Below are 25,746 nucleotides of genomic sequence, written 5' to 3' on the forward strand. Positions count from 1 at the left end.
GCATTGTTTAAGCCAACCAAACAAACAAAGCAATGGCAATGGCACCTGCCAACAAAGCCAATAGTAGCCAGGTATCCAAACCACAGTGGACTCTAGACATCTAGATCAAACACATAGGCCAACATAACAGTAAACTGTGAAAACATTTATTTGAGTTTATAAAAAAATTTTAAAAATCCTTGCAACTGCTTAAATACAAAGCCCAAAGAAAAACAGGACTCATCAAATGTGGTTCACAAAACCTTATTGTTGAATTTAAATAAGTTCAAGAACTGAGGAACAATGACTGAAAAGAACTCTGAAAAAAAAGAAGAAACTAAGGAATTCGAGATCTCTTTATATATTTTGAATGTTATTAAACTTTTCTTGTTTAACTGCACTCCAAAATACACAAGGCATAAATCATGGATACAGGTTGGAAAGATAGATGCACTTCGAAAGGTCAGCAGCAAGCAAGGTCAAAGTTGAAATCACTTTGTGCTTGACCAGCACTGTGGGGTAAAGCTGAAGCAGAGTTCAATGTACTGGTCAATGCTAACATAGGTCATGTGGAAAGAACCTCAAGAAAAACAACCTAGCTAATGTTAAACTTAAAAAGCTGAGTCCAAAATCCTGGTCCATTGACATGTCAATGCACATCGCACTGGGAATTCACTGTCTGTGCTTCACACGTCACCACAAAAACAATGCAGTTACTTCCACTAAGATACAAACAAGTCATGATCTCGTCCTAATGAACAGTTCTGCAGAAGAGCAGGTCACAGAGGCTACCGGAGCTCTTCTCCAGGAACAGAAACCAACAGGCTAATTGGCTGGTTCCTTCGGCTAACACAAGCCTGATCGGATAATGAGCCTGCCCTCGCCTTCACACAACCAGGCATCCATGCACTCCCATGGCAGCATCAGCTCACACAGCCACACCTGTAATCGGCACGTGATGAAGAGAGGGAAAACAAAGGGTGGGGGAATTGGGATCAAAGAGAAAAACAGGAGAAAGGAACAAAGCCCCCGATGCTTACCACCAGACAGCCGCTTGTGTCAGCAAATTACAGTAATTAAAAGCTGATGGGAAAAGAAGCATTTTTATAACACACATCTGGAAAGATCAAAGGCATTTTAAGGGTGCGATGAAAATGTGGGAAACACGGAGAACACCAAGAGCCTGCGAGGCACATGAAGGAAGACGTAAACAAGCCGATAAAGCACACAAGGCGAAAGTGGCTGTAAATGAAGCACATTATTGAGATGGATATGGCAGCTCGAGGCTAGATCTGCCATTACATCTGATGTTTTTATCTTAGATAAAACATGAGGCAAACTCTTTATTCAAGCTATTAGAAATTAAAGTGAGGCATCTGCCATCAAAGCAACTGTTTTCCAACTAAAGTTTTTGTTTTATGACATTTAAAGAGGGGAAATTCTTTTGTATAGGAGAATCAAATCATCTCCATCATGAGAACCAATGCTGAATTTTCATAACATGAATAAAGTAAATTTTTAAATATATTAAAACAGAAAACAGTTACTTTAAATTTGAATGACATTTTGCAATATTCATGTAGTTTTTCTCAAATGAATGCAGCCTTGGTGAGCATAAGAGAGCAAGTGTAGTATTTTTTTCATAACATGTTTGTATTTCTATTCTACACTAGTCTGATGTCACTAACCTGTCCATGATTTTAAGTTAAATTAAAATGTTAAAGATATTTACAGAATGTTTTCAGAATAAATGTGCATAAAGTGTTACAAGTCATTGCTCTCCCCCACTCAATATTAAACATCTATGTTCTATACCCTATTTATAATCACTAGAATTTTAAAACATATCATCCACAAATCATACATAACATTTGAATTTAAAAGTCCAAAAAGAGTGAATTAATGAAATAATAAACCATTCATCTATTCCTCGCTGCTACTATGTACTGTATGTCCAGTGCAGCTTATGGCAGAGCAAGTTTCACGTTTCCCGTAAGGCCTAAGTTAAGAGAAAAGAACTACAAAGAAAGAACTCCAATCCATAGAGTATACATTTCACACTTGAAATTAACCTAGGGTAAAAATATCCCTCTTAAACCAAGACTGCAGAGGAAAAGAGCAAAGCGAAAAGGAAAAAAAAATCACAAAAATTCACAAGAGATGCAGCCACAGATTTTTAACAAGCAACCATAAATTATGCTGTTAAAGCGGCCTGCATATTTTGTGTCTTCCAGAGAGGATGTCTATCACCACAAACACACTTTAAAACATCTCAAAGGTGGCTGTGAAAGAGGAAAGTGTCACAGCCTAGATCTAATATGTGTGAACACACACTTGAATATATTAGAGAGCTTTCCTTATTCATCTCCCCCTACTGACCCATCACTTTCTCTTTCATATGCTCATTTCACATGTTAAATGTAACGAGAGTGACCTTTACATAAATGGATTAGCCATATCTAAAACATATACTATGAAGTGGATACATATATGTAGATTTTTGTGCTCATGCGCAGCAGGAGAAAAACACATCATCTATCTAGCTACAGGCCTGAGATTCCTCCACAGTGAGGAGTCATCCTCTGCATTACAAATGAGCTCTGAAGGACACTTATTATTCCTGCATCCAGGAATTATTCACACAGCCTGAAGTGGGGGATTATCATGGGGGCAGGCGATACCTGTTCACTTCTCCTCCCCCTGTCGATGTAAATGCAGCATGTGTGACAGATTCTGAGCAGATTTTGATAAAGTCATAGCTAAATTCACCCTCAGCTGGGTCTGTTCCCAGGGCACTAAACGAAGGGCCAGTTAGTGTCCAGAGATCCTCTCTGTCTAGAGCTCTGCAAGGTGGGTTATGTTTACATTTTCTTTCATTCACTGCCTTTTGGTCTATCTTTATCTCGGCCTGTCTCCATCCATAACTCTCCCACTCCCTCTCACTTTCTGAGACTTTGCCAAGACAGTGAGACATCAGTCTTACTAGCTTCCATTGGCTGACAGTGACATCACCAAAGGCTCAGCACTGAGAAATACTGGAAGACATTTTTTCACTGACCATTACTGCCTCCCTGTGTTGGTTCAGGGTAATGCATACATTCAAATCAATTAAAAGCTATGTTCAGAATAGCATACTATCATAGTACTTTTTCTAATTCTATAGTATGTTCACTGTGAAAAATAAATAAAAAACACCTGAATGACCTACTAGATTTGCAAAATGTGCATTATTCAACAAAGAAACTGGGTAATTCTACTCCACTAGGTACTGTAGAATACCGTTTAAAAATTGGGTGTCAGTAAGATCTTTTTTCTAAAGTAATCACTTTTATAATGCAAGAATGCAATAAATTGATCAAAATTAAATTGATAACATTTTATTTATATTTCAAATAAATGCTGTTCTTTTAAACTTTCTATTCATGAAGAATCCTTTACAAGCATCACAGTTTCCACCAAAATATTAACCAGCACAATTGTTTTTAACATTGATAATAAACAGCATTCTGAAGGATCACGTGACAATAGCCATGTTTACATGGACACTTTTTGTTTCAAATGGAATGAAATCATTCTGACTAATGAATCTAAACACAGTGTTTACTTGAACGCTAAAAGAAGTTCCAAATGTAGGCTTGGGAGGAGCCTAAACATTCAGTCCTACCAATCATCATTACGAGCCTATATAAGCAGTGGTCATTGCGCCGTCCCAGTGATAATTCTTCTGGCATCCCTCCACCTCCCCATCTCCTCCTCTATTTCTGTTATTCTCCTCTATGTCATACTGCAATAGGGGGGTTGAATTTGTGTTGAAGTTCATTTATATGTCACAAGCATCAAGTCAGATATAATCTTTTGACATGCACACACTCCACAAATATACAGTTTCCCTTTGTTTTTGCATACTAACCATCCTCCTGTTCTTTGTTTTAAAAAGCAGACTTCATATTTATCTATCTCAGGTCCTAATCAGGAGACGACAAGCACATGAAGCTTTGTTCAATGATGCTTATATTAATCAAGCAGTAAAAACACCCATTCCCACTCCCAAAACAAGACATCTGCAGATGAGAGTTTGAAGCAAGCACTTGTGGCATGATGTTATCCTGCAGCACTTTGCAGATGATGAGTGGAAAGAGAATTTTTGATTGACTCAACAGTCATTCATTATATTCAACAACAACAACATCAGCTCGTTCTGTGCATTATGCATCATTTTGCCATTTCTACGTCATTGCATGTGCGCAAAACTTTCCATTTTTGGTTTTCAATTCAATCAAGTGTTTTGACATATCCTATCGAACGGATTAAAAAAGGTTTATCCCACACCAAATTTCAATCGGTTTGGGCATTTTTATTCTGCAAAATTTCAGAGCATTTTAATTCAGATTGGACTTTTAAACCAATTGTAATTGGAATACAATGCTCCATGTAAATGCACTTGCTGAAGAATGGAGTCATGGCTGCCGAAAATTCAGCTTTGCCATCACAGAAATAAACATCATTTTAAAAAAATATATTAAAACAAAACAGTTGTCCTGTATTGTAATAGTATTTCACATTTAACTGTACAGTATTTTTGATAAAATAAATGCATCATTAGGTAATTAATTGGCATGTGTTATTTTCAATACCTTGCGGCTGGTGTAGTGGGCATGTTTCGCCAGTTTTCCATTAAGAGCCTGCAGGAACATCTCATCCGTCACCTTCCCCACATTCATGCATGCCTCATCCAGGACTGCAAAAATTCCCTTATGCTGTTGTTCCACCAGATCCACGATGATCTGATTGTTGAAGTAGTCAATCTGTTTCCATGAACACATAAACACAAATCACAACAAAGCTTATTTAGTTATTGCAGTAAAGTCAGAGAGATTCATGCAAATTGAGTTTCTTTTTGTATAATATAAACAGTAAAGACGTGAAAAGTTTCAGAAGAAACAATAAAATGAAACCCACATGTTTCCAGGGGATGCCCTCTCTTTCATATTCTTCTTGCTCTTGTTTCAACACCAGCTGAATGAAGAGCTGCTGTAGTTTCTCATTACAGTAGTTTATACAGAATTGCTCAAAGCTGGATAAAAAAGGAAGAAATTGGAGAGCATTATTATTCTAAACGGAGCAGAATAATATATCCGACTAAGATCCCCATATCTGTATGGTAAAGCACATGCACTCACCTGTTATTCTGAAAGATCTCAAACCCATAGATGTCCAGGACTCCAATGACTGTGTTCTTCCCATGAACCCTGGCATCATAGTTTTTCACCTCAATGATGTCATTGATTCTTCCCACAATCCAACAGAAGAGCCGCTCATAAATGGCCTGTGAGAAGCAAATAAAGATAAATGGTCCATGAAGAAACGTAGATGCGAGCAGTTTAGTTGGTCAATTAAGTTTGTCTTGGTCAAGCTTTTTATCAGAATTGTACAGCTACAAAGAGATTGTTTTCATAGCAATTGAGAAAAACAAAAAGTAAAAAAAAAAAAAAAACATACATTTGCAAGCATATAAATATATACACTACCTTTCAAATGTTTGAGGTTGGGTAAAAAAAAAATCATGTTGAAAGAAGACTCACTAAGGCTGTATTTATCATCATTAAAAACAGTAATTTGTGAAATGGTATTACAATTTAAATAAAATTTAATTCAAATATTTGCTTATTTTGTGTAAAGCATGATAATTTTTGCAAGAATATTTGATGAAAAGTTTAAAAGAATACCATTTATTTGAAACTGCATTTTTTGTAACATTATAAATGTCTTAACTTTTTCATTACAATTTATAATTAGTTAAATATACAAGAGTTCAACAAATAATACAAATTATTTAGGGCCTTTAGAAGTTTTAATTCAGACATTGGCATGTAGTTCATGTGCGATTTTTTGGTCCAACGGTTTTATTTACAGCTGTGTTACCACAGTTTTGGTAATGAGTCCCAATTCATACCTTGGCCAAAGCATCACGGCCATAACTGGCCTCTTGATGAGTGTGCTGTTTGTCAATGACATCACGGCCGGTGGCCACAGTGCGATAGAGCAGAGCTTTTTCTACATTTTCATCTTTGGTGGACAGCAAATCCCCCAGAACCGACACTAGCTTAGAGTTCTCAATGAGAGTCACATCTCCATCACTTCCAAACTTTAGATTCCCCTGGAAAGATCAAATAATTTATCGATCAATGAGTTTGGGGTACAAAAACTAGCTGCAGATAATAATACTTTTTAAACAAGCTTAGGAAATACTAAACCAGATGCAAGATGGTAGCCAGGATCTTGTAGACCGTCTGAATCTCTTCTGTAGTGAATCCAATGACCTTCATGGCATCAGTGACAGCTTTAAAATCAGCACTGTCATTTATAGACGACTGCAAGATTGAAAAGACAATCTAAGTTTGTGAGTTACAGTCAAAAACAAAAGCTGACAGATCCTGATACATTAAATAAAGTTTAAACATCCTTTTCCTGACATTGCTTCTAATTCCTGACATATGCTATTAATTCAGCTATAGGGATAACAGCCTGGTTGGTCTTTACCTAAATGTAGACTGGCTAAAAGCTCTTAATTTAGTAAAGCTATATCAGTGCTTTTGAAATGGGAGGTCATTAAACCTACTATTACATTCACATCTAATTTATAGCTAAGCAATTAAAAACTAAAAACTGCTGACACAGCAACTCAATCCCCAGACTTCCTAAAACAGGAGTGCAACACTCAAAACACTAATTATTCTGTCATGCTTATGGCTAAAAGCTCCTGCAGAGAAACATTGATTTCATACAGCAGGAACCTTTTGCAGCCACAGTCTTGCTGGAAAGAGTGTGAAGTTAGCCAGCATGTACACCAATAAAAGACTTAGGAACTGGCATGAAATGTTCAAAGCACTCCAGGCTGTTTGTTTCAGACCTCTGTGAGCTCAACAATCCAAGCTGTTCCATGACGACACCTTGTTTGTTGCTCTCAATTTGTTTTTGTGCCTGCAGATTAAACTCACTGCAGAAGCAATGGAACAGTGCTCAGTCATCTCACCTCTTGACTCAACAGGCTAAAGATATGAGGTAATTGCAAATAGGTTTTAATATGCACCAGTGTCTACTGTACCCATAAACAACTATAATCAAATTCCCTGCACATGATGTGTGATTGCTCCCCAATGGTTTTATTTTCCAGAGATGCCAAAGGTCTTGAGATCCTTCAGGACGTTTGTAAAAACCCAACAAAATTTTTCATATAATATTGCACAAACCTTAGCACCCATAATAGTCTCTTTTCATTTGTACATGATACAATACCTTTATCTGGCCTCCAACTTTGATGTAGGTGTATGCTGTGGGGTCTCTTTGAATGTGCAGGGACCGCAGCTGAGCATCTGGAGCTCCTTTCACCAGCTGAAAAATACATTTAAAAACACCTTTGACTTTCCCCACAGGATCATTTCTCCTGTGTTGATATGGAGAAGCATGTAAATTATAGTTTTGATAATAATGGATGGCAGAGCATTAACAATCAGATGAAATTTTTCTTATATTTTGCACATGTTTTAGAGCAACAGGACATTATTTTGTGGGAGCAATAAACGTGAAAGATGATTGGGCTTTAAAGGCTCTGACAAAGGACTCATAAACAGGTTTGGTAGGATTTGTCTGGTGTCTGGAATGGCTAGCAAAACAAAAACAGCTTTTTCATGTCTGTGGTGAGTCCTTCACTCACCTGGTAGAAAGAGTGGAAACTCCTCTCTCCTTCCTGCTGAAAAATGACTCGGGACTATGGGAGAAATAAAAAAAAAGGTGTTAGATAAAGATAATATAAATTTATAATATGCAAACATGTCACAGCCTCTCCAGCACACATTATATTAACTAAATATTCTAAAATGCTTACATTTTATTTTCACATAAGCTTACCCCATACCAAAATCATAGATCTTTCTTATCTTTTTTACAAATGCTTAAACATTTGACAGAACAGAAACAGCATGACAGAAATTAAGACCTAATGTTCCAAACTTTAAATATATTGTAATGCCTCTACTTCTGCAACAACAGCAACTCAAAAGTATTGAAAAAAAATCTCTATATAAAATATTGTAACAACTGATAAGCATTTTAAGTAATAGATCACTAAAATATTTAGAAATAGCTGATTCCAGTCTCAGTTGGAGGAATAGTCAGGTGTTGATGCCCTTTTTATTACATCAACATAAAGTAAAAAAGACCTCTTTAAATTGGTTTTGTGGATGCAGAGCAACACAAATAATCTGAGAGAGAAAAAATAATGCCTGGGAGAGGGAGAGGAATAGTTGGAGGAGGGAGAGGAGTAGTTGGATCAGAAGAAGAAAGGTAAGGGAACAGAAGAGGTAAGGGAGGGGGTAAGAATGTGTGCTGGACTGTACATTTTTATATTTGTTTGTTTGTTTGTGGAACCTATGAAAGATTATTTCTGCCATGGAATATAAAGGGTAAAGGGTAATTGTGACTTATTGTAATTGTTTCATCTCACAGTTCTGACTTTTATTTCTTGCAATTGTGAGTTTATCTCACAATTCTGATAAAGTCTGAATTGCAAGATGTAAACTCGCAATTCCAAGAAGTCCAAACTGTGAGACAAAAAGTTCACAATTACTGTTTTTACTTTTTTATCCTGTTACCAAACGAGCTTGCATAGTAACCAAAGGCCATGTATGTTGTAATTTTTGTTGATCCCTGGCATCAGCTACCATGGGGCACCATCCACATCCAACCTCCACCCACTGGAGAGCAACTTCAATCAAGGTTCCAATTGAATTTCTGCATAGAGGACCCTATTTTTTCTATTGTACATTCTATAAAGTAATGACTCATTCAGTTTTAGACAGTATGTTGCCAAGAATGAACACATTCAACACTTAAAAAAATGTAAAATGGGTTTCAGTTGAAGGTAACTAAATTACAAAAAACTATGGATTTTTATATTGTCTGTGCAAGTAGAACTGAAACATGTATGTCAAACATGTACAAGAAAGTAATGCAGTTTTGTAAAGCCATCAACTGTTAGTATTTTGACTGTGCTATGATTGACTATATGTTCCTATTGGATAGAAAGGTAGTGCTAATGTTTTGTCCGAATGACTCGATTTTGAATTGGGCTTGCTGTGTTTTGATAGAGTTAGTATATGTAGAAAAAGGTATTCGGCATTTTGAAATGTAGAGTTTGTATTTATTTAACAAAATGTGTTTTTGGCCAGAAAATTAACTATTTGGGTAATTGTGTGATGTAGGTGTGTTGCTGTGTTAAGAGTTTAGAAAAAGTACTTTAAGTATTGGTAAACACTTGTTAGCAATTGAAAAAAAAATTATTGTATTTTCTATAAATTTTTTTATTCATTAGAGTTTAGCTTTATTAGCCCCCCCTACCTTCTCAAGCAGGTAGTTGTTGATATGGCCGCCAATAGGGTCTCCCTTAAAATCGAAGTTGATATCCATGTACTTGCCGAAACGACTGGAGTTATCATTGCGGTTGGTCTTGGCATTCCCAAAAGCCTCCAGGACGCAGTTGGACTTCAGCAGCATGTTTTTTACCCTGTATAAACACACACTTTTCATTTCTACTGCATTTATCAGCCACTTGTGCATCAAATCACCACTACAGCTAAACGATTGTCAGTTTCAATATGAGGTTAATGGATCTGATTGCTCCTGACACTTAGTATTAGAGTAAATACACAAATCTGTCTGTATGAAGCTTTTACAAGCAAGTATACATGATTATATCTGGCTATTTTAGTGTATATAGTATCACCATGTGGTATCCCAGCATGGCAGTGTTTTAGTGGATGATTGATGAGGCCTGCTGCATGGGTCAGACCACAAAATGCTCAGCATTGGTTCTCCTGCCGAAAAACCATGCATGACCTACACTGCACATTGAAGGAATGTGCCCCACTTAGTGCCTGACAAGCTGAAAAGGTCCTAACCCTACTGTTACAAGCCTGTCAGGCATTAAGCGGGATACTTCTCTCCATTTTGTAACCCAAATACCTACAGCATCCTGTAAAATTCCACTTTGCTTTTGCTTTGGACCTTCAGCACAGTGCTGCTCAACTTTTTTTTGCTTTAGGTATCCCAACAGCCACATCAAAGATAATTATTTTTATTTTTTTTTTTTGTTTTTTATGGTTTTTTTTTTTTTATTTTATAATTATTGTTTTTTTTTTTTAGGTTTGAAAAATGAAAGTTTTATTTCTTTCTAAAACCTGCTTAAGTGCCCCCTTAAGTATATCTTATCCTGGTTGGAAATCACTATAGACTACAAAAACTCCAATCAGTGATGGTGCCCCTGTGTTTTGGCATAACTTTAGATGTACTTCCTGGAAAATATTTTCCACTGATCAATGCCCAGTTTCCATAGAGCTTTAACCTTTAGTAAGCAGAGAAAATAAACCATATCTTCTGGGTGCAATAACACTGATATGAGATAAGCTGATAGCATAAACCACTATTTATCTGACAGTGGATAACAGTTGCAAAACTTTTATCTTTTTTTTATTATTATTACTATTACTGCATAGTTAAAACAAAAAAAAAATAAAGTTCTATGCTACATGTTGCTCAAGAGCGATATATAAAGATCTTTATGATTAAGTATAACATGCCCTGCATATTCCTGCACTAGGTGGTATACTTCTCATGCTCCACAATTAAAACAGAGATAAAGCAAAAAGCATAGCAGAGTTTCTTATCATTTATTTATCAAGTTTGACTTGGATCCGTCATATTTCAATTAGCGTGACCTAGTTCTATTTTAATCTCTGCCCTACATTTCACTTCTATCTCTCCCCATGAGGATATGTATTATTTATATACTCACTATCATGAGAAATTTCACTTTGAAAATTGTGCTTTCCATTAGTCGCAACTAAGCAGCGATTCATATGATAATGAACAGCAACTACATTAAGAATATAAAATACAGAAATACTCAGTGGTTGTTGATTATTATATTGTAAAGGCATCCTATACAGCATGGTCTTAATGTAACTCATCGCTGCAGCAGAAAAAAGAAAGGAATAAAAAGGCTTTGGTTGTACGTACCTCTCCACCTCTGCTCTTTGGCTGGGATTGGTGATAGCAGCAATATATTGCATAATATATTTACTAGCCTCCGTTTTTCCAGCTCCGCTCTCCCCTGCAAAGTAAACAAACAATGACTAATACTTGTATAGTATATTAGTAATATCATTTAATAAACTGAAGTAAGTAATTATAGTCATTACAATCCACAATGGAATTTAAAAATCTGAGACCACTAGTAAAAATGCTTCTATTTTGCATATGTTTAACAATTTTTTTTTGTTTGTTAGCATTTTTATTTTTTTACCCGCTCTGTACACTGTTCAATATTTTAGGATCAGTAAGATTTTTTTAAAGAAATTAATACTTCTATTTAGCAGAGATGCATTACATTGATTAAACTGATCAAAAGTGGGAGAAATTATCTGTAATGTTACAAGTGTCACAAATAAATGTTTTTCTTCTGAACTTTCTATTAATCAGAGAATATGTACAACAGTTTCCACAAAAAAAAATATAATGAGCAGCACAACTGTTCTCAACATTGATAATAATAAGAAATGTTTTCAGAGCACCAAATCAGTACATTAGAATGATTTCTGAAGGATCATGAGAAACTGAAGACTGGAATAACAGCTGATGAAAATTCTGATATTGCACAGAAATAAATTAAAATATAATACTATATAATAAATAAACAACATAAAATAAAAAATAGAAGAAATAATTATTTATAATGATTTTAATTAAAATATATTGAACTAGAAACAGCTATTTTAAATTGTAATAATAGTAACGATTGTAGCAATATTACTGTTTTTACTGTATTTCAAAGAAATGCAGCCTTGGTCAGCATAATAGACTTCTTTCAAAAACAACAACAACAACAACAAAAAAATCTTACTGACCTCAAACTTTTGAACAGTTGTGCAATTACATAACAGCTATAACCATAACATGAAATATTAATTATTAAAAGTATCAAATATATATTTTACACGGCGGCTGGGAAAAGGGTGCAAACAAAATAATCCAAAGCTTCACTACTCTGAGTTGTTAAGTATGGCCCTTAACCTATTTATCTTATCAGATATTATACAACCACACAAAAGCACTCATAGAATTTATTGGTAAAACAAAGATATAAAATGATGCTCTCACTCTAGTACACCTTGCTCTTAATAAATAAACATGTACCTCTGCTTGCCACAAGATGGCACCACATATACCAAATATTTGTGCAATGTAGTCACCACCTGTGGTCACTCACTGAATAAAAATCGATGTTTACTTCTAGCAGCAAAATCTGAGTGGACCAGATTATTTCCCCTGAGCTATGTGCCCCACCTCAAAATAGTTCTACAGTGTCCCAGAAGGAAAGCAAAGACTGTCCCAAAGAGACATTTTTGTAGAAATTGTGAAACAACCATATTGTCGTTAATCTTTTTCACACAATGGGCATGTCTTGAGAAAGCAATTTCCTCAAGCACTGAACTCTATTGTGAGCTTTTTCTGTGACTGGGAAACCACACACCACGTCAGTGCCCAGCTATTTTCATCTGACCACAGATCTAATCACATCATTCCCAGTCATACTGTGGCCCCATAAGAAGACCCCAAAAGCCTGCGTTCCAGTAAGGGCTGTTATTTAATCAAATAAAAGTAAGACAACAACAAAGTAAGCTGTTTTTAATATTATTTGAGGATGAAGTAATGCATTTTTCTCCTTAAAATGTAATATTACTTCAGTGGCTGCTCCACAGATTCAACCATGCGCTAGATGGTGAGTCACAACAAATTCAGATAAAGTCTACCTGAGATAACAATGCAAGTATCTTTGTTCCTCCTCTTCATGGCTTTATATGCAGCATCGGCGATGGCGAAAAGATGTGGCGGGCGCTCGTACAATTCTCTGCCTTTGTACTGCTCGATGGTGTCCCGCCCGTAAATGTTCATGGCACGGTAAGGGTTAACTGACACTACCACTTCTCCGATGTAAGTGTAGATACGACCCTTTTCAAATCTGCAGGAGAAAGACGAGCACATCATTGTTTTGCTGTATTCACATTCATGCATATTATGGAATATTTATTTAACCATGTCTGTTTTTTATTTATTTAACAGATCTGTTTGGATTGTGGTCAGTGTGGTTTGTATAATCATATTTTAGAGCTTTATGTAAAGAAAGGGCAGCTTAATGGATTATCTCTGTCAGGAATCAAAAGCAAATAAAAAGCAAAGGATTGTCAAGGTCATGTTTCATGAGCTGCATAATCTGCTTGCACAATAATAAATCCTGCTGAAAATACAAAGGTGAATTGCTTGTTAGTACTGAACCAGCACAGCAATGGTGTTGACTAGTCATTCAGAAAACCCAATGACTATTATATCTCCATACCCACTCTAAACTCCTTGATGACATACAGCCAGAAGTTGACATTCACCCTGCTTTGAAAAAGCTGGCTGTTATGAGCTCAATCCTCAGGGGAACCTCACTTCCTTGTTCTTCCAAGCAGACATGGGTCATGCCTAGAATAAGGCATCCTTTCTTCTCAACCTGTGGGTTTGCCAAGCCTCCCTCAGCTCCATCCTGCTCCAGTCAGTGTGCTTAGAAGTTTGAGGCATGACCTCATAGTTTCATACTGAAATATATTATAGAAATAGTACTGAAGCTCTGAATAGATCTTGGTCTTTTCATTTTCAGGATTCCAACTCTACTTAATTAGGTTCAAACATCCAGGTACATGTAAAACAGTTAGACTCAGTAGTATTAAAAACAGCTGCAATCCCCGGGGAGTATCTTATTTATGCCCTACAGAGCAGAAATGTACCATACAACTACATTCACACAAACAAGTCACAAAAACAGGCCTCAATTCCCTCAGGTCTTCTCACAAATACAGCACGTATTCATAGAATTAACAGTGATCCTTTAAACCAGAATTAATCACAATAGACACATTCTGAAGTGCATTTAAAATGGACTCAGTCAAATCCAGGTATGCACTTAGTGTGCATACTTTGAACTCAGCCAGTTTAAATCAACCAAAAATGTACATTTTGTCAACATTAAGTCAACCTTTAGTTGTAACATTTATAATGTTACAAAAGACTTCTATTTCAAATAAATGTGATTCTTTTGAACTTTCTAATCATCAGAAAATCCTGATAAAATATGTATGTTTTACGCAAAAAAATATTAAGCAGTACAACTGTTTTCAACATTGAAGAAATGTTTCTTGAGCACCAAATCAGCATATCAGAATGAATTCTGAAGGATCACGCAAAACTGAAGACTGGAGTAATGGCTGCTGAAAATTGAGCTTTGCTATCACAGGAGTAAATTCAATTTTAAATTTTAAAATCGAATTAAATAGTAATAATATGTCACAATAGTACTGTTTTTACTGCATTTTTGGATTAAACAAATGCAGTTTTGTTGAACATACTCTTTTCCACACAGCAAAACAACTTAAACAATACAAACAACTTAAACATCAGTATGTTCCTAATTTAAAGCATATGGGTTTTAAAAACTTAAAATACAGTTCACAAGGTAAGCTGACTACTTTTATAGTGATTTTCTTTTTTTCCCCCTTTTTGCAGCCCATGGTCAACATCAAGCTTTATTATATGCAAAAGAATTTTCTCCTTTTGTGAAAAAGACAGTAATATGAGTTTGGAACAAGACAAAGAATTTGATTTGTGGGTAAACTGTCCAATTAATTAAATGTAAAAGATGTTTTATCTCAGTCAAACAGATTCAGCATAGTATGTGTGCTGCTATATATCAGATGTGATGTCAAGGGCTGAATGGCAAGCAGGGTGGTATGGTAGTAATGCTTGTGCCTTTGGTAGTGGCAGCAGCCTGTTAGGCCAGCCCTGGAGTAGCCTGCATGAAAAGGCTCTTTTGTGCCAGCCTGCAGAGTAGAATACTGCGGTGTACCCGCACCATTGTTCTTCTGTCAATGTGAGGTCTGTGTGTAAGGGGCACAGGCCAGGCCTCCACACCCCAACACAGCAGGCTGGCTCTACTCACCCACATCAGCCCCTCAGGGAGCACAACGTCAACTAATGATAATGACAGAGGGATCATTTTGATAAATAACTGTATTATTTGTAAAATAAAAATATTTTTAATATAATTAATTTTAATAACCTAAGGCCCATATAAAATATTGTACCAAAACAGACATAATTTAGCTTTTCATAAGCATTTTCCATCTTTTTTTTATCTGTAAAGATCAAACAAACACTTTCCACATTATATGGGTTATCAAAGGCATGTGGTCATGTATAAAACTGATGCAAAAACAAATATATACATAAGTCTATTTTAAGAGATATCACTCAGTCCCGTCTGTCAATTATTTAATAAAAATTTTATTGGAAACTGTTGTGCTGCTTAAATTTTTGCGTGGAAACAGTGATCACAGATTTTCATTTTTGATGTATAGAAAATTCCAAAGAACAGCATTTATTTTGAAATAGACATTTTTGTAAGAATGTAAAAGTCTCTACTGTCACTTTCAAAATTAAAAACATCTTACTGAGCCCAAAACTTTTGAATGATAGTGTGCATTTTACTGTATTTGTAAACACAGCGGCTAATTTCTGAGCCAAATCAAACTCTAGTAAAGGCACACTGATGGTAGCCTATGCTTTTGTCCTTTGATACCACCATTTGGTCCTATCCTCATTCACTAGTCAATATTTGCCCTCACAAAAGTGGCATTTCAGTATAAACACTGGTATGTATTGTAATTTGAGGAAACAAGAAATGTGACATCACAGCCTGTCATTAAACAAAATCATAGCCAAAACATATTGCTGTGTGATCACTTTCATTAATGTCACAGCACACGGCACAAACCACTGAATCCCCCATCTGTCCTCTCATCACATCTCGGCCAGTCACAAATGCGATTTTTCACACATTTCACTTCATCACACTCATCTAAAGACATGACTAACTCTTAACCCTTTAAGTTTGCCCTAGTCCCAGAGGACAGCTGCCCACAGAAATCTATTGTGCATGTAACAAGATCCCAGCATGTCGTGGGGTGTGTGTGGGAAAACACTGAATCTGCTGGTGTACCTAGCATCGTTTTTGTTCAGAGGAATAAATTATATTAATTTAAGCGATATTTCACTCAAAAATTTAAATTCTGTCTTCATTTATTCACCTTCACTTCACTTCATTTCAAATTTCACTACTGAGAGCCAGGTGTAAATGTCAGAGCGCGCCAGCAAGCTGAGATTTTTGTTATTTTGGCCCACTCCCTTCATTGTCTCCCTGAGATCACAGGTACTTTTTGTTCTCACGTCAGGATGAGGGAAAGAAAATGAGGGAAAACGGAGGCTTGTTTTGACGATTATGTTTCAAAGGGCAACGGCAAAGTGACTAGACATGGGCTTGAGTCAATCTCTAACTCATCTGAGCTTTTAGCACATGACTCTGATCCCAATATGATGTCACTGAGCAGTAGCGGATGAGATGACGGCCAACTTGAGAAGAAAAAAGCAGACAAAACGACAAGACTTGCCAAACGGAGTCAGACATTACTCAGCAAGCTATTTCAAGAAGCGATCTCCATCAGGGTAAAAAGAGGGCATGGATGGAAAGTACTAAAACAGACATAAGATGAGAAAGAAAGTAATGAGGTAATTGGCTGAAAACTAAAGGAAAGGAAGAAGCAAAGTGGAAATTAGCATGAATGCTACTGACACCTGGCTGTAACACTGTTCCACCGACACAGCAGGACACAGACCTGCTTGAAAATGGGTAGAACTACTAGAGATATAGTGCATAAAAATACATGACACATCCATCATAGTGTCCCATCTAAATGTTATAAGATAAAACAGATTATATATAATCTCATTAATGTGTCTATGTAATGTAATCAAACCACATCATTGGTTGGAAAGAGTAAATGGGTTTCCAGCAGTGGTGAATACACAATTTAGGAATTGTTTAGGAGTCACTTATGTGTGTAAGGAAAGATAGTCTAATGAAATTGGGGCTATGAATGTAGCCTGTCTTAAACACGAGGGGTTATGAAGAGGGTGAGGGGTCAGTCAAGAGTGTAAAATATACCAAAGCTATAAACCTTAAACACAGTGAAAGTGAGTGAGAGAGCTCCTCTAACATGCTTAGTGGTATCAGTGACCGCCAGCCAAGGCACACAGTCCACAAATGAGACGTCTGTGGAGCTTTAAGCTTATTCTGGGGGGAAAAAAAGGCCAAAAAAGCAACAGCCTTGTTTATGTAAGGCCGGTGATATGTTTCAGATTACAGGGGGTTGTATGGAAATTCTTGAGGGTAGACAGGCCCTTTTCTTCTCTGAAAAGTGAGAGAAAATTAGGCTGTTTTTTGAAACCATCCAACTATGAAGCTTTTGACAGACATATGCTTTTGGACAAAATACACAATAATTATTCCTCCAGTGAAAAAGTCCATCCCCTATTGTCCTCTTACATCAAAATCCACCAACATATTTGTTTAGATCTGTTTTGAACTGTATGGCATACAAGGGTGCTTGATCTGTGCATATTTCTTTCCTTATTCAAGATGGCTTTTTCACTGCAGAAAGCAATATTATGTTAAAAGAAGAATATTTTAGCTGAAAGCAATGATTTTAAGTTCATTACAAACACTTAGCTTTGATGGAATGGAGTTGTGCAGATTACTTGTGGATTATTATGATGTTTTTATCAGCTGTTGGACTCTCATTCTGACGACACCCATTCACTGCAGAAGATCCACTGGTGAGCAAGTGATGTTAGGCTAAACTTCTCCCAATCTTTTCCAATGAAGAAATGCAGGTTGAGCCAGGGGGTGAATTTTCAGCATATTTTAATTTTTCTTAACAGCAAGGTTAAGCATGGAAATGATAAGATCTGAGATGTTATTTAAAAAAAAAAAATAGGAAACAATCTTCCAAAACAACAGGGATCTGAACCATGTAGTAAATAAATTAAAATAAAATAATTCTGTGTTTTCAATAAAATGAAGTTGTAGAAAAATGCTGTCCATGTTTTTATTGATAGAAAAAAAAACCTGACCACAAAAGAATCCATAGCTGCAAGTAAGCATGGAACTCAAAGCAGGACAAGACGTACTATTCATTTAGTCAGGATCTATTATAGTATCATAGAACAAATCCTTTGGGCTTGTAAAATTTATATAGAAAGTATTTTTCCAGTGCAATTCTTTCATCACCTCTTCATCTCTCACACTGGGGACCTTTAAAAATAAGCAGTGCTGGTCAAAGTACCTAAATATACACATAAAGCACTGACCATAAAAAGATCTGTAAATGTATCATTCTTCCTTACTTACAGGCCAAATCATATCTTAGGGATATAAAACCTTTGAGTTCGTTTCTGGCCCTGTGCAGTGCACCTGAGCTCTGAGAGGACTTTGATCCCTGCGCAGTTCGCTGTGCAGGATGGGAATCGGGTTGCCATGTGTGGCAGCTGGACTCCACGTGGCCCTGCTGTTAAAGCAACAAGTGAGCTTTTATACTGTTGATATGGGAGAGGCTTAGGTTTATTCAGCCAGCAGCTTCGTAGAACTGAAATCCTCAAGATATAACTATGACAGGAAGATCAAATTTAAACACCACTATTATAAATGGTGTCTTTGTGATCTTCCCCATGAGGACTTATTAAAGGTTAATTTCATTCAAAGACACAGAGGCTGGAATTCATTCGCTTGCTTGAGTTTATATTTGTCTCCAGTTTGTATTTGTCCAGTGGCACCATACTGTAAATATGGAACAGAAACAAGGATATGGGCTCAATTTTCACCATTTCCTGTAGCATTCTTTAAACCTAGCCTTAGACCACTATTTATGGTCATCATCCGGCTGATTTTACTCAACAAAGACCCTGATAGAAAGCTGTGAGGAAACTGCACAGATTTACAGCCTTCTGCTTTAAAAGTCTCCCTCATTCCACTCCATGACCACACAACACAGCACATCAATTTTTAAGCAATCATCTGCACTGGATGTGTAATTATTCTTAGAAAAGTGGAAGAAATAGACCCCTGTGACTATAAACCTGAAAAACAGATGACTAGCAAGATATATTACAACTGTGGTTTTCAACTTTGCTTCAAGATGCAGATTTTTCCTTTTTACATCTAGTAACAAAAAGTTGGCAAAAGTTAACAAAGTCCTTAAAATTAAATATTAACGCCACAACATGTAAAATTAGTAAGATATTGGTTTACCAAGATGTGTGTTGTTTTAAGTGGGGCCATATGAAGAAACAAATACCCAGATATTGTAATTTTACCAATTGAGAAAAAAAAAACTATTGAGGTTTTCACAAAAATATTAAGCAGCAAAACTGTATTCAACATTGATAATAATAAGATTTTTTACTTGAGCACCAAATTAGAATGATTTCTAAAGGATCGTGTGACCCTGAAGACTGGAGTAATGACTGCTGAAAACAGGAATAAATTACATTTCAAAATTAATTAAACAAGAAAATAGTTATTTTAAGTTGTAATAATAATTTCACAATTTAACTAGTATTATATACTGTATTATTGAAAACATGGGTGTGTTCTCCTTTCTGTCAAAGGTATAAGCCTAATACATTCTACCTTTTGAAATATGCATGATTATATGGTTAGCTGCTTCTTTATTTACATTCAGAATTGTTTTTTCTCTGCAGTCTGTGACAAGCATGACACACAAGTTAAGAACCACTGCAATATACAATAATAAACATTCAATCAATTGGTCATTTTTTTCAGTTTCTCACTTTCAGAACGACCAAAACACAAAGACTTTGGAACAATCAAACCCATTACACTAGCTGCTAGTGCCTTAAAGAACTGTGAGGGTCAAAGTTTACTCTCTAGTACAGGAAAACGTCAATAGGAAGAGCAGTTAGGTATCATAAGTTGCCAATACTCTTTTCCTGAACCCATTCTTCCTGTCACTTCTAGCCACTCAGTGCAACTACAAAAGAGTCAAAGGTCAAACTCATCATCTAAGTAAAGGGAAAATGCCAAGACTATCAAGGAAAGATTCATCTATACACTACATAAAGTATACAGTACCACAAGTTCAAACTATGAAAATTACAAGTTTGCTGAAGACTTTTCTAAACTCGACTTTCGTCTGAATGACACATGAAAGCTGGAAGGCTCTGCCACGGCATGCTGATTATCAACTATTTCATCTGCAGTATCAGAGCCAGTGTCTGGAAGAAGTTGGAACATGGTCTCAGGCAGCACTTGTAATTGTTTTTGGAAAAGTGCAGAGGATTGCCAAAAACCTCCCCAAGATCCTAGGGGCAGACAAAACAACACTGCCATATAAAGTCAAGCCCTAAGCGCACATCAAATTAAGCTGTTATTTCAGAGTGCCCACACAAACGCTTGTTCAGAAAATTGTGTTGTGTAAACAGTCATGTGCAGAGTTCAAATAATGTTGCGGTGTACAGTATGTGTCAGCAGTCCTAACACTTGTTTAACTGACACCTCACTGTAAAGAGCTTAAACCCTAAAACCCAACTAAACAGACTAAAAATAAAAATTGCTTTAAATCTCTTGGTTAAACAATCTGTCAAAGCTTTTCATAGAAATGCTGCATTTCAATTTTGTTATATTCTTTGGCGGAGTAACCCAGGCTGACTATAAACACAGCCTATTTCACTGGATAAAATTTATCTACATTATCCAAATGAGTTTTGGATCACATATGTTCTTCCTGAATTCAAAGCAAACGGCCTTCAAAAGGCATCACATAAAAAGTGATTTCCAGTTCAACAGCACTCTTCTTTATCACTCCAGAGGGCACAGGATGTGATCTGGCATCACATAGCATGCTGCTCTTCCAGCTGAAGCCCCAGACACAGATGTGGAGACTGAAGAAGCAGGAAGCTGGCCGGGTCACACCCTCTGCAAATAACAAACTGCACACGCCATCTCCCAGCCAGGGAGAAAATCAGGCCATGGCTGAGAGGTGGGAAAAAACAGGCACCTTTTGCTTTTTGAGTCGCATTAACCAGTAAGCTTCTCCTGTTGCTAATTAATGGCCAAGTTGTTTATCTGCATCCACATGGTGTTTGAAAAATACATTTTTGAAACAAATGACACATTTTAATCGAATAGATGATCAATTCCGCTAAAACTGAGGCGAATACTGCAAATACTACTCTCACCACATTAAAGACAGTGAATATGACACATCCCACATATATAATCCCACATATATATTATTCAAATCAGTTGCCAGGCCACCGGAATTTCTCCAGGTGCTCCCAATCCAGACCATTTGAATGCGCAATATATAGGCTGTACTCTCAAAATATTATAACTCCAAACTATAAACACATTGCAGCACCAAAATACACAAAATAATGTTCTTTTTAGCAACGTCAAATGACCCCTTTAATCTCGTATTTGCTACAACTTAATTCTCATAATTTTGACTTTATTCTCAAAATATTTCAACTTCTTTCTCAAAATATTTCAACTTTATTCTCGTAATTTTTCCTTTATTCTCAACATATTTTGACTCTATTCTCCTAGTTTTTAGATTTTTCTCTATATATTAGCCTACTGTCTACTTAAATTTCTTAATCTTAGGCTTTTTTTTTTACATGGCACTAAAATGTTGTTGTACAACATAAATTATAGGAATAAATTATATTTTAAAATATATTATAGAAAATTATTTTCAAAAGTAATCATATTTTTCAATATTACTCTTTTTACTGTATTGTTTCTGTAGCATAAGACTTTAAAAACATTAAATATTCTTACTGACCCAAACCTCAATATTATGACTGACTTCAATTTCAGTGGTATTTATACATTTGAAATTATTATTATTATTTATAACTTATTATGTAATCCAAAAACATATCCCTCAATTAAATGGAAAACACTACCTGTAATATTACCAAAACTATAAGGTAATTTAGTGTCCTTGTGAGAAAACAACATATAAGTCACTATCACTAGTTAAGAGAGATTACAGAGAAGCGATTTTGTGATTTTATGGCACTGTTATATTAACCATTAATAAAAAGTGCTGAATTCTCAAACTGCATTCACCTTTGTCTTATAAGAGCCAGCAAGTCATTTACTGAAACTGTGCTGATTAGGAAATGTGATCCACATCAACAAAAACACAATAGCAGGATATCCACTGCAAACTTGTTTGAACAATAAGGTCGATCAGAGGGGGGTGTCGCCATGGCCAACACACCTCTGAGGCTGTCATACAGCACTCTGGCTCAGCAGGTGCAGCAAATTGTATTAAGCTACAACAGACAGCAAATACAACGCCAGTAATTCCTTTATTGTTGACATTAGAAGTGTAATTCATTGTTCCCTTGCCTTGAAGATTTTAAGGCTAGTTTACTCCAGATGTATTATGTACTCTCTAAAATATGAGTTAATAACTATATGATTCACTCTTCAAGATGTTACGCGAGATGTTTTGAATTACACCTTCATCTGACCACAGTAGCTAGCTAATAAAGCATTTTGAAAGTAGGATGATTCAGATCTGTAGTTACTAGCTCACAGTGTAAGTACAGTTCAAAAATATAATCACAATGTAACTATGTGTAGACCTAACACTAACCTGCATCACATATTGATGTGACTGTGGGTGTGTGGTTTAGACAGAAGTGAAGAATAGAGCTGATTTATTTAATTTTTTTTTTTTTTTTTTTTTTTTTTTTTTTTTTTATATATAATTGAGATTCGACTTCAAAATCCAAAGCAAAAATACACAATACAGGTACCACTACGATACCTGTCCCGTACAAAAGCACGTGGCAACTGGGATCCCAAAAGGTGAATTATCTTACCTGAGTTTGAGGTTGGCCATAAATTCTTCCAAAGACACATTGTCCAGAAGAACAAAGTCCGCCTTTCCGAACTCCAGACTTTCGTGCTCTGCCATATTAACGCGTTAGTAATATAGAAATGGCAAATTGTAAAGCTAACTATTGAATATTCCACGAATACACAAGTCAATTCGACAACACCAAACCGGAGGTATAACGCATCTCCATTAATTTGTTTACATTTGCCTAGTGCACAACTCGTCGGCTTCTTTTCATGTTATTAGTAAAGGAATATATAAACAAGCATTGTTTGTTAACTATAGGCTGTTGTCGTCTTTCCAAAGGCTTAAATTCCTAAAGCTACACGCTCCTCGGTCGCCTGAAAACTTCACACAACTTTTAGAGCCTCCCGGTGTTTCAGAGATAGTCCGCTACATCGAGCGTCGCACCTCTCATCCCTTTTTCCACGAGCTCACTCGTCTCGCATAAACACACTGTAGCTTCGGTATTCTACCGTCTCGGCTCGCCGAAGCCCCTCCCCTGTAGGGGCACGAGCTAAACCTTTCGCGCTTACCTCTAAACACCAATGATAAAGTTACAAAGGTAGATACATTTAGTGTTGAGTCAATTTTGGCCAGCAGTATTCACATCTGTTACTTAAACCTATCCAACTTTGTGTGTGTTTGTGTGTGTGTGTGTGTGTGTTACTAGTTATTTATTTTTATTACGTAATCCAAAATTTGCAACAATCAAATTATAACTAGTCAGAAGTGAAAATTTCGCTGAAAATCAAATCGCCATAGAATTAAATATCGAAAATGTACGTTTCTTACCAATAGGAAATAACATGTCACTGTTTGGATAGCGACTGCTAGCAAACCACTGAATTCCACTTTAGGAATGAATAGGCCTACTAGTAGCTTATCTCGTAAATTTACAAGTGAAATTGAATTGTTTTTGTAACATACATTACATAGTTTAAAAAAGGAGTACATTTTAAAATCATTTGCAAAGTTAACATAATTATAAGTAATTTTAAGCGGATGGTCACATTAGAATTGTGCAAAGTTAGCATTGCTTTTAGACTATTATTAGTCATCATCAGTGAGATTCTGAATATCCCGGGGATGTCCGTATGTCCTCTGGCCATATAAAGAAATGGATAAAATACCATTTGAGTGAACTGTCTCAGGGTTGTTCAGCATTTTACTTAATTACAACAAATCTGACAACAGAACTAACCAAAACCACATTTACAGGTGCTCACATGTAAGTACAATAATGGTTGAAATTAACGTTAATAAAACACATTTACTTTTTTAAATGATTTTGGCCTGGCACATGCTGTCAACATGTCTGTAGCGACTTCAAGACACAAGGTGTTTCAGATTAATGAGGACTGAAGATGGCTTCAGGTTGCTCTGTGTATGGCAAGCCGTTGTAACATTTAATCTATAAACTGCAATAGTATCTAATTTAACGTAACTAGTACTTATTTTTTACAAACTAGTATCTTTTCCATTAAGTAGCTACTAGTACTTATTCATTAACTACTAGTGCTTATTTTTTAGGTACTAGTGCTTATTATTTAGCTACTAGTCACTTTTGTAAAGTTACTAGTACTTATTCATAAGATACTAGTACTTAATCATTAGATAATAGTACTTATTCATTAGATACTAGTGCTTATTTATTAGGTACTAGTACTTATTCATTAGATACTAGTACTTATTGATTAAATACTAGTACTTATTTATTAGATACTAGTGCTTATTTATTAGGTATTAGTACTTAATTCAATAGTGACTAGTAACTTTTATATTGTTACTAGTAACTAATTTAAAATTTTTGCTATTGACTTCTATGGGGATCCGTCATTGAGATATCAACTATTCAGTTTTGACTAGTATGTATTCCACTAGTGACTAGTACTTCATTTTTATGTACTATTAGTATTTCTTGGGTACTAGTATGTATTTTTTAGATACTAGTACTTATTCATTAGATACTAGTACCTATTAAATAGACACTAGTACTTATTCATTAGATACTAGTACTTATTGTTAGATACTAATACTTATTTATTAGATACTAGTACTTATTCTTTAGGAACTAGTGCTTATTTATTAAAAACCAGTACTCATTCATTAGATACTAGTACCTATTTAATAGATACTAGTACTTATTTGAAATGTTACTAGTATGATTTTTATTTTACTAGTACATTTTTTAATTGAACTCTACTGTAGCCATTTGGACTAGTCATAACATAAGACGAGTAAAAAAGCAGATCTGACTAGTAAGATAAGAATAGTTACAAGTAGTAATTACAAAAGATATTGTCTAATAAATAATAACTAGTACCTAATGAATAACTACTAATATATGTTAAATAAGTACTAGTATGTAATGAATAAGTACCAGTATCTAAAAATAAGTACTAGTATCTAATGAATGCTTACTAGTAATATTTAAATAGATACTTGTTACTATTGCAATAATTACTAGTCAGAAATTAAAAGATGATATAAAAAACAGAATAACTACGAGTCCCTGTTCGTTTGGAGGTATCTTCAACCTCATAAAGAACTAGTGAGAATGTATTTGGAGATATCTTCATTTAAATAGATTATTACATAAACATGAGTACCTCTCCTCAGTCCAATCAGAGTCCACATGGTAATACAATACGCAGAATGAATTTGATTGTTAAGTAAGGCTTACTGGCTTTGTATGTTAGCCTAGATATTGCTTATTGGTTACCATGAAAACACAAGTAAAGATTACAAACCTGTTGTCCATATATATATGACAGTATAATGATATGTTTAAGTCCAAATTCACTTCACAACATCAGTTGAGTCTTTGAAATAATGTATTATT

The 25,746-nt window shown here is 35.6% G+C and overlaps 1 protein-coding gene across 1 annotated transcript in view; it reads right to left on the reverse strand.

The window, feature by feature from the left end:
* The window catches only part of LOC109099251 (unconventional myosin-Id-like), a 62,274-nt gene extending 38,871 nt beyond the window's left edge, over nucleotides 1–23,403 (reverse strand). The window contains exons 1-11 of the mRNA XM_042767779.1: nucleotides 22,885–23,403; nucleotides 12,846–13,054; nucleotides 11,053–11,146; nucleotides 9,376–9,541; nucleotides 7,694–7,747; nucleotides 7,276–7,371; nucleotides 6,234–6,350; nucleotides 5,933–6,136; nucleotides 5,160–5,305; nucleotides 4,939–5,053; nucleotides 4,614–4,784 (exon numbers count right to left, since the gene is read on the reverse strand). Coding sequence (XP_042623713.1) covers nucleotides 4,614–4,784; nucleotides 4,939–5,053; nucleotides 5,160–5,305; nucleotides 5,933–6,136; nucleotides 6,234–6,350; nucleotides 7,276–7,371; nucleotides 7,694–7,747; nucleotides 9,376–9,541; nucleotides 11,053–11,146; nucleotides 12,846–13,054; nucleotides 22,885–22,979 — 1,467 coding nt within the window. The 5' untranslated portion in view covers nucleotides 22,980–23,403. The remainder of the gene's footprint in view (nucleotides 1–4,613; nucleotides 4,785–4,938; nucleotides 5,054–5,159; nucleotides 5,306–5,932; nucleotides 6,137–6,233; nucleotides 6,351–7,275; nucleotides 7,372–7,693; nucleotides 7,748–9,375; nucleotides 9,542–11,052; nucleotides 11,147–12,845; nucleotides 13,055–22,884) is intronic.
* Nucleotides 23,404–25,746: the final 2,343 nt, after the last annotated feature.

Source organism: Cyprinus carpio, chromosome A12 (genome assembly GCF_018340385.1).
Source record: "Cyprinus carpio isolate SPL01 chromosome A12, ASM1834038v1, whole genome shotgun sequence".
Lineage (NCBI taxonomy): Eukaryota > Metazoa > Chordata > Actinopteri > Cypriniformes > Cyprinidae > Cyprinus > Cyprinus carpio.